The sequence below is a fragment of the Cariama cristata genome, unplaced genomic scaffold (genome assembly GCF_000690535.1).
Source record: "Cariama cristata isolate BGI_N322 unplaced genomic scaffold, ASM69053v1 scaffold2758, whole genome shotgun sequence".
Lineage (NCBI taxonomy): Eukaryota > Metazoa > Chordata > Aves > Cariamiformes > Cariamidae > Cariama > Cariama cristata.
Window position 1 is genome coordinate 35,146 of NW_009629309.1, and position 10,424 is coordinate 45,569.

The 10,424-nt window shown below is 41.6% G+C and overlaps 1 protein-coding gene across 1 annotated transcript; it reads right to left on the reverse strand.

Annotated features, from left to right (window-relative positions):
- Positions 1 to 3,029: 3,029 nt before the first annotated feature.
- LOC104165459 (chromosome unknown open reading frame, human C3orf52) lies at positions 3,030 to 10,016 on the reverse strand. The gene is made up of 5 exons (XM_009705100.1): positions 9,849 to 10,016; positions 6,821 to 6,944; positions 6,098 to 6,231; positions 5,168 to 5,238; positions 3,030 to 3,327 (listed from the first exon to the last, which is right to left on the reverse strand). The coding sequence occupies exons 1-5, from the start codon at positions 10,014 to 10,016 to the stop codon at positions 3,030 to 3,032; spliced, it is 795 nt and encodes a 264-aa protein (XP_009703402.1).
- Between the last annotated feature and the right edge of the window lie 408 nt (positions 10,017 to 10,424).

Here is a 10,424-nt window from a genome sequence, read left to right on the forward strand (position 1 = left end):
ACATTTCCTTCAGTGAGAGTTCAAAGCTTGACTAGAGGAAGACTGTGAGGTCGGACATTTTCTGTTGAATGTCACACCACCTTGCTACAATTCCACCTCCTCCTTTCGTGTGAATTGCTGGGGTAAAGGTACTGAGGCAGAGAAGGATGGCTGGAAAAAAAAAAAAAAAAAAAAAAAAAAGAAAGTGCTTGACTCCTCCTTTTTTCTGTTGACTCTTAATGCACTCAGGGGTATCACCATAAAAAAGCATAAACATTATATAATTTTTCAGTTCTTAGAATCAAGATAAAGAAATGTCCAAGGGCAGGTTCAGTCATCTTAGAGCAATAAGATCAAGCAGCATCTCAAAGGCAAGTTATTTCTTTGCTGATGGTATTTTCGTAGCCTGCTGCTTTTGAGACAAACCATAGAAACCATGAATTTTATCCTTCCTCAAAGTAAGAATCAGAAGGAATATCTCTGCTGTCAGGTCTTCAAACAAACATCTCGCTCTTGTCACCAAGTTTACTTGCTAGGACACATCTGCCAGTCCTTTCCAATGAGACAAATCTGTCCATGAAATGTTGCATCAAAAGAAATTATGGTTCTTACAGCCAACACTACATCTTACAAATCAAGATAGGGTCAGAATTAGCCACAAATATGAGAGCCATGTGAACTACTAATTTGGTCCAGGCTGTTTCCCAAGCTCAGTTAAAACTCAAGCAACAGCAAATACGGGTTTGAGTGTACGGCTTTGTCAGACAGATGCTTCATACACCTCTCAGCATTTAGAATTCCGATGGTTATTTTCCAACTCAAACAGCTGAAAGACTGGTGCTGCTGAAGAATGAAAACAATCACTTTAAGAGTAAAAATAAATAATTTAATGCATGGTAAACTTGTCAGATTGCTCTTTAAATAAACTAGTAATAGAAAAAGAGAAACATGATTTCCTATAAGATATTTCTCACAATACAAAAGGTTTCTTAAAACAAATTTGTCTATCCAACAGTACTAACTTTTATACTGGCTATAAACAAATGACAAGAAGCTATACTTCACTAACATGGTAGCGAATCCAGTCCATTCTATGTAAAGTTAATGTTATAGTCAGTTACTAGCTATAACTCCCATGCCGCGCTGGCCTACGTGGTCTGCTTCAGCGCCTTCCTCTTGACATTGGTCCATCTCATCTGATCTCTTGTCAACAAGAACAACTATTTGCTGCCTTATTAAGGCAAATATTCTGGATCTGTTGATTTTTATCCCCACTGCTGCGACAGGGACTATAATTAAGGGTATAGACTAGTTTCTCTTTGAATTTACAAATAAAGGTCAAATAGCTATCTGTTCACTAGTGCCAGTAGCTAATTATTAAGGCACACCGCTAATTTGACCCTTGAAAGATTCCTGTGGCATTCAGATGCGTTAGTGAACAAGACATGTTTCTTCCCGATATTTCATCCTTCATTCCTATTTCACATTACAGAAGAGAAAAATAGAGTAGATACCACCTTATCCAGGAAGACTGTAGGATGAACAAGGAAATGATGAGAGTTGAAGCTCACTGAAGAAGCTAATGCAAAGGTCTTGCATGTAATTAAAGAAAATAGAGAGGATACTTAAGTTTTCAGGCAGTTTTATGAGGAAAGAACAATGGGGAAACATGGCATATGAAGTTAACAGGGAAAAAAGTAACAGACATGAGCGTGGGTGGGAGTGAGCATTAAGGATGAAGCTGTGCAGATAATTTTCGATCAGCCAAGAGAAGAAGAAAGGAGCCATGTGCAAGACTGCTTTTAAAGCTCATACAGGGAATCCAGATTTAATCTTAAGGCAAGACAAAGCAGAGGTTTCAAAGTCAACAGAGCATGCATCAGATGAGACACATGATTTTCACAAGAGTGAAAGGGGTTATTGAGATATCAGGACCACAATAAAGAAGGTGGCAGTGGTGTTATAGGAGTACAACACTGTTATAAATATACCACATTTTCCATTTACAATATTGCACCACAGACAGTATTTACAGGACAACATCTTCTGAAGTGTTTCTGTTTAATGAATAGCTCCCTACCCTGGGATTACTAATAGACAGGAGAAACTCATCTCTTCTAGGCAGTGAGGGAAGATGAGGAGTCTTTCCATCATTTCTCTGAAAGTTAAAACAGCACAATATTAAAATTAAAATGAAACTTTAGTTAGATATTTCAACCTATTCTTTCCTGTTCCTTTTACACTTGATTTTCTGTGAATCCTGTCAATCTATAAGGAACAAAATGATACTGAGACTTGGAACTCATAACTTGTTGCTCTCTTGTCCCTTGATAAGAGTACCAAGAGAAATCAATGTAAGCTATTCATAAATCTTACTTATATACGCAGTGTGGTGATGTGTTAGCCTAGAATTATTCTGAAATCTCATGAGTGTGGCTCAGTAAGTTGGGGGAGGGAGGAAGCAGCTCCATGCATTATTTTCAGTAAAACTGCAAAGCTCATAGGACTTCCATACTGACATTTCCACCAAGACAAATCTAAATGCATTAGAGTCGCTATCTAGTCACTGGTAGTCATTGGAATCACTACCTAGAAAACCTGGAGAATGAACATTTGGTTCCTTTAAAAGGTATCCTTGTGCATAATAAATTTTCCCAAAAAAAACCACTGAAAAGACAAACATCAGGAGGCTTTTTCATCCTTGACTGAAAAAATCAGATGTTCACTCCCAAATTACTTCTCCCATTTTACTTGGATTAACATTTGTTTTAGAAACATTCAAATATGAATACACAATAAGGAGAAACATTTTTAGTTATTTGGTTCCCCGTTATGGTGCACACACATAAGAGGAGATTTTCTTTGTATATATGAAATACAAGAGGAGAGCTGAAAATTTTGGTCTGAGTCTGTAGCTATCCAGTCCCATCATTACTCCCTTTCTCATCAGAGGACCAGTGCATCCTAGGCTATAAGCTAAGCATAGCAAGACTTCCTTGAAAACTGAATATTTTGCAATTTTCTGGATACTGTTGTGTAAAATATATTTACTAACAAATCTCAACATCTTTCCAGAAAGATTTCCCTCCTTTCAAGTGAATACTTCTGCTCTTTGTAAAGAAACAAGTCTCTAATGTACAGCACTTACATGTTAATGTGAGAGAAGTCGGGTCAAGCTTTAACCTGTCACATTCAGATGTCCCAGGATTAAAAGTATCATCTTCATCATAAATATTTTGACGTAAAACGTTCCTTATAAAATCTGGGTTCATTGTGTTTTCCATAAACCCCTCTGTTGATGGTGGTACAGAAAACTCTAGCTGATAAAATACAGTGGAGTTTTCATTACTGAAAAACAAAGTCAAGTATTAATGCCTTCCAGTCCCCACTGGATCTTTTCTTTTTTTTTTTTTTTGAGAGGGCTGACTTTTCATATGAATGTTGGTGTGGATTTTTTTAAAATTTGTTCTAAAGAAAAGCATTACAAAAGAAAACTGCCAAAGATTCCAGTTTCCTCCTCCCGTCTCCCTCCTTAGAACAGCTCTTGATGTTAACAGAGGCTGGGCACATCCCTGGAGCCAACTTGAGACGTATTTTCAAATGCAGAAAGGGCAGATGGACCTGTGTCCTAACGGGATGAGGTTTTCAACACTTGTGCTTCGCAAGTGTGTAACGATAAGAGGTGCTGTGGTACCTCATGCATAGGTTAGCTGAGAACCTGCAGAAAGATTTGCTCTCCCGCTATCAGTACCTGGGGCCACCCAGCTGTGCTCCTAACTCAGCTGTGGAGTGGATTACGTAAACCACCAAGATGGAGTTATTCTCTGGAGATTTCAATGTTTGTGGTCTGCCAAATCCACTCACTACAATTCGGCAGTTACGTTTTGTACTGGCAGAATTTAAAACATTAAAAAAGGAGTTTGGTGGGGGAAAAGAAAAGGAGGCACAGAGAGACAAAGAGACAAAAGGGAGGGGGGCGGGGGGAGAGAGAGAGATCAGCTTGTCAATATGTAATATGTATGTAGAACTACAGCGTTGTACTTGATGGTCTGAAAGATAATTTTTACCCGTCGGGCTAAGGAGCTCTCGCTCACTCACTGAACACGGCCGCCCGCCCGAGGCTGGCAGTGCAGGGGAGCGCGTTCCCCGGCCTGCCCTCAGCACTGCCCCTTCCCTTGATTTTCTTTTGTCTTTCCAATCCTTTTTGTAACGGTGTTTTTTCAGAAGCCCTTAGGGAAGACCTCTGACCACCTTCCCTTGGCTCTCTGCTACCTCTCCATGGCAGTACCACGCTGCAGCTGAGCTTTCCAGCCCCACTTTTCCCTCTGCTGCTCAGCCCTCCTCCTGTTGTAAATCTGTGATATCTCCATAGGTAAAACCTTTACAGTCTCAGACACAGTAAACTCCTTAGCCTTCCTCCAGTGACTGTTTCTGCCCAGAGTAAGATCCTCCCCCTGTTCCAGCTTGAAGGGCTCTGTTGCCTCTGCAAGGCAGACCTGGGTGCTCTTCCCCTTCTTCCCACCACTGTTTCTCCTCTGGCTCCATCAGCATTCAGTGGCTGAGCTTCTCCTTTGTGTGTAAGCATCTCCCAGCCAGGCTAGCCTAAGCCTCTGCTCTGCTACCTGCTCTGCCACCTGCTCTGCCTCTCACTCCGGTTCCACTTGCCTCTCCAACATGCTGCTGCTTTGAGTTTTGCTCCTGTTGTCCCAAATAAAGAAAGGAGGAAAAGTGGTCCAAAAAAACCAGCAATGCAATATTCCTGTTTTGGCTCTCACGACTTGTATGTCCCCTGTTGCCTTTAGCTCTTTTGGGAACAAAACAGTTCTCCCCTCTCCATGAACCCTATTTTATTTATTTAAGGCTATTCAAGCCATGTCTGTCTCAAGTGGTTCCAGCAGCTCATTGTCCTTTTAGTAAATATCCTTGAATACATTCATTAAGGGCTGCACTTGGAACCAAAGACAACAGAGATGATACTTCACAGCAACAAAATATTACTGTCATTACATATTATTAGCAGCACTTGCCATTTGCACCAGAGGATCCTTTGACTGGTTTTCACTACCTAGATATGTAACTTTCCCCCAAACAACCTGTTTTCCCACAGATTTAAATGTTGTGCATATTTACATAGGCACATGTGTATCTCATCAAAAACCTGGAAATTTTGGCAACAAAAATTGCTTACCTGGAATAAAGCACCCGAGCTGATCTAAAGTAGCGTCCTAGAGCTGGAGATGAACTGTAGACATCTGTTAACTTGGAGAAAAAAAAGAAAAGAAAAAGAAAAAATATTTCTCTCTCTTCCCCATAAAAGAAAGTACAGTGAATCATTCTTACAGGTATTTTGAGGGGCATAAACACAGGTGCTGAAGGTCAAATATCAGCAGATATCTGCCCTGGAAAAGGTACACAATCCCTTTAAGCTTGACAGACAGGTTAATCTGTGTGTTTGAGTGATGACTATATTACCTTAACACAATGGAGGCATTCAGGGTGAACTAAAAGCACACGCTCATGTTGCCACGTGCAACTTACGTTGTTTGGCTTGGGTTTTTATTAGTACCAAAAAGCCCTGCTACTCTTATTTGGTAGAGGGAAGGGAGTCTCGGTAGAGAAACTTGGGCTTTCCCCAAGAAGCCCAAATCAGCGCTGCCGTGCCTGCTGGCCTTGTTTCAGCCGCAACTCAAGGCTGCGATGGCTCGATGGAAATGGCAGCTATAAACTCAGGCTGTCAGCATCTACTTACAGGAGAAGGCAATACACAGGATTTTTAGCCAGCATTGGGTTCAAATGACCTTCACAGATGCCTCCTAACCTAAATTATTCAATGATTCTATGGGAAAGGTGAAGGCTATGTCCCAAGCATTACTCAGGCACTTTTTTTTTTTTTCTTTGAATCAAAGTAAAGCAATTGCATGCCTGCAATTAAAAGTAGACAATTCTTGTTTCTAGACCAGGACTTGAAATTATACTGGAAAAAGTACAACTCAATTTTTTGTGGATTTGCAAATGACTGAGTTGCTACACAGAGAAATGGAAACTTCTTAAAAAGGAAAACAGTGAATTCTATGTTACAAGCAGAATCAGCTTTGCCAAGAACCGCATCAACACATACCCTTTTAGTAATGTTTTCTGAGAAAAGGTGTGGCAGACCACACATTAACTTCAACGTTCCTGAAAAATTGCGACAATTTCCACTGTTTAGTAGTGCATCAGGGTCCCAATAGTCATCTTCATCTATGTAAACATCTAATATTTAAAAGACGATAGAAAGGGGAGGAAAAAGTTCCAGTTAGCAGAAGCGGAAGCGTTAAAAAAAAAAACCAAACAAAAAACAAACCCTTTTGGCTTTCTCCAGGGTGGCTTTCTCACAAATTTCCTAGGTAATGACTAGGAGTGACAAAAAGAAAGTGTAAGTCTCCTGAAGATAAGTGACAGCACATCGAGGTCAATCACCCACCCCTGTTAGCAAAAGTCAGCCGCTTTGGGAGCCTGACAGGCACTGACAGCACATGAGGGGACCTAAGTAATCCACTGCGCTTGTTGTAGTGTTACAAGCATCATTTCCATCCTCATCCCCGATTCTATTCTCATAACATTTTCTCACTTAGGTACAAACTGGAATTGCCATCTGATCAGGAGACAAGTTGCTCGCTGCCTGCTAAAATGAGAGCATTCACATCCACTACTCAACACGCCGCCCTCTGCAGTCAGCGTCCCAGTCCCTTCCGCAGTTCACAGAAGGAGTTTAAAGGATGCTACTGTTCAATTTGTGTTATATTAGATTGTACATGTTGTACATTTATATTAGAAGATGAACCAAGAGTGAGATACTTACTAGAATAAAGAATTAGGCTGATGAGAATGACCAGGAAGAATACTAGAAAAATTGTAGCTATAACCATCCATAGTTCACACTTCCAAAAAACTACATTCCTGCATGATTTCCAGGGATCTCTCTCCTAGTTATAAAAGAAAAGGGCATATTGGTTAATGAAATAAGGCGGGGAAAAAACACTGAAGCATGTGTCTACTGTCACATTTAGAAACAAAACACCCCACATAGATGGGAGAGCCTCATTGGTAAGCAATGTCCCATCCCAGGGGTTCCCACCCTTAATTACTGCTGCAGGTGGGAACGTAGACCTGCAGAAGGTGAAGGACATTCACAGGCAAGCTATTACTTGAGAGGGAGATGAATCATTCCCCATTTGTGCAGGATTTCCAACTCCTGAATTGTCCATAAAGCTAAAGTGCTACAAATGGCTTTCAAATTTTGTTTAAAGTACATCAACTTGATTTGCGTGTTCCACAAGCTGTCCTTTTCATGTTTGCCATCTCTCCCAACCAAAAAGGTGTCTGTGGAGAAATTTCCAGAACGATTCACCTCTGCAACATTGATAATAACAATGTGCATAGCTCCTGGGTGCCAGCACCCAAAGCCAGTGAACTGCTACTCATTAGATACTATTGCATTAAAAACAGCCATAAAATAATAGAGACTTTTACAACTGACTCTCTTTTTCTCTAGAAGATTGGAAACTTGAAGGCTATTGCGTACGTTTAACAGAAAGTTTGTCACAAACCTCACCTGTTCTAGGCGATCACAAGGAAACTCTCTTCAAAGCAATTGTGCATGCATGTATGTTCATATAGGAAAGAAAAGACAATACTTGCTTTTAATTTATTTTTTAATAAGAATTAAGATCATGGCAGAAATTAGCCTTTTAATTAGTTATCCCAGCAGTACTAATATTAAAAAAAGAAAAGAAAAGAAAGAATCTTAGGTGACATAGCAAAACCAAAAACTCCAACTGTTTTGTTCCACAGCCAGAAGACTGAAGGAAGGGCATGAATTCATAAGCGGGCCATGCTGCCTCTTTAGTTCCTCCTCCTCCTCCTCCACCATAAACCCAGCAGCGAACTCAATGCCCTTTTTAACATCAGTACCAGGCGAGGAAAAGCACGTGCGGTCGGTTGTCTGGGCCACACACGTGCGGGAGCCAAGGCACTAACCTGAGTTACCTGCCTTTACTTATTGAACTTTTAAAGAATCCAGCAAAATAGAAAGCCTTTCACTGAATTTAGCTGACACCCACCAGCTAGCGTAAAGCTTCTTTGGAGGTGGCAGATGAACGGGGAAAGAAAACAGACACCCATGGAAAGATCTCACAGGAGTCATTTCTCCAGGAGCAGAGGCAGGGAAAGGGAAAGCACCCTTTGCAGATATCCCTGCACGCAGAACTGCTTTGGTGGAGAAAGAAGGGCGAAGGCTGAATATGGTTTAGCTTACAGCATGCTTCCAGGTGTGATGGTGTTTACATGTCTATTTTTAATTTGATTTTTGAAATGTATTAGGAGAATGAAGCTTCAATTTAATACTTGACACTAGCATATCATTTTGTATTTGAAAAAGAAACAAAGCCAGTAACTGCTGCCTAGAATACAACTCTGAAATCAGCCACAGTAATATCAGTTAAGACAGACAGCTCCCAAGCCCAAGTTTCGATCATCCCAAAAGCATAACTTTTAATTACACATAGTAAACTGGCTTGATCTCAAGCAAACATTCAGCTCCCCAACTATCCCGACTCCCTCTGAACATTGTCCATCTACATTGCAAGACTGCCGGGAGGGAGGAGCAGCCCCCCAAAACCTCTGCCCCGGCAGGCAGGGCAGCTCTGGTTAACCTGCTGCCTGAGCAGGGAGCACAGCACCATCATTTTCCAGCAGTCACCATAGGATAGGAAGCCAATTGCCAGAATCAGCAGAAACACAGCCCAAACAAAAACTCAGTTCTGGGAAGGGGAAAGCTAAACAGAAACTTAAGGGTAAGGTTTCTCAAGCTAGCCGAGCAGATCTATCTCACCCTTGTCTCTCCTTCACCTTCTCCTGTTCCTCTTTGCACCTCCCTAGAATTTCTCTGACCCTCCAGCAAGCTGATTCAGCTTACCAGAGCAAAGTAGTAACTGGTCCTCGATATAGTAGAATAAATGGGGTTTTTGCCTGGCCGGTGGAATGAATGAGCCCAGGGAGGTGATGAGAGGGGCTCCCCCAAGGAAGCCGTCAGTGTTGCTCTCCCTGCCCGGAGCAGGAAGGGAAGGCTGGCCTAAGGCGGACGAGCTCGCAGGAGGGCTCAGCCATCCCTACAAGAAAGTGGGATACTTCTTAGCTCTGCCACAGATATTCCCTCCACTCTTAAGTAATGAAAATCATTTTACAACAGTCAGCTGTGAGTATATATTACTCCTCTGCCAGCTTTAAGTCTGTTCCATAGCTTTAAGCTAAATGCTGGAAGCTATTTCCCTTAGGATTTGCATGCTGATCTTAACTGAGGCTTTGGGGCACTCCGTTCATACAAAATCATAATCGTTAGCAACTGCAAATTCCTCAATGATAAAAAGAGAGAGAATCCACCATGGTCTGTTGCAGAACATGCTATTCTTGTTTTGGCAGCGCTGTTTTCCTGATTAATTTGTTCTGAAAGAAAACCTGGTTTTAATAAGGCTTTCAACTTTTCTCCTTTCTGGTTTTGAGCCCAATCCCACTGACAGCACATGAAAAGAGAAAGCAAAACTCAGAGTACCAGTTACAGCTTCGTTTCCTAAGTTAAAGTTCACAAACGGCCAAGCACAAAAAATAAGAAAGCTTAAAATCCCCCTCCAATGATAGAATACTTCATTGAGAAGAAGAAAAGAAATACATTCATCAGGTTTTCAGCCTTTACCTTCAAGTGAATAACCTTTCCCTCTCCCTCAAACAACAAATTAAGCCACCCCACAAGATATTCCTGCCAAGTATCATTTCCCTTGCGGTGTGGCATTTTCCCCAACAGCAAGCATCAAATGAGCAAGCGAAATTCCTACCTGTCTTGTTTCAGCATTTAGAGGCTTGCGACGATCAGCCTCACTTTCCTCCACATTAGCTTCTTGTAATTCAATAATTTCATGCTCCTGACCAGGGCTTTGCGTTTTCATAGCTTCTGTCTCTGGCTGAGGACCTCTGTCTCTGAAGCAAGCACGGAGGCAACTCATTTCCTTCTGGTTTCAGCTGCAGTTATGATCAGTAACACTTCTGGTATGAGGCTGGAGATGGTAACAGGGAGAGTTGGGATAGTTTTCACAGGAGTGATGTCAAAACACTGATAAATAAGGGGAATTCCTTGGAAAGGGACGAATAACGTCATCTGCACTAGCTACAGAGAAACGGGAGGAGAAGGAGGAGGAAGTATCGATTCACCTAGCCGTCACAACTACAGCTCTCAGCTCTGCAGTACTAGGTTTTCCAGTTTGGCTACCTTACTTGTACCAGCCCTTGACAAGCAGGTGACTAAACCTTCAGCAATGTTGTCGTTTGCTGAGGCAATTTTGAAAGGAACCGGATTGCTGTCCCTGCTGCTGTCAGCCGAAACTGTGAAATACTATTGCTGTTATCTGAGTAGC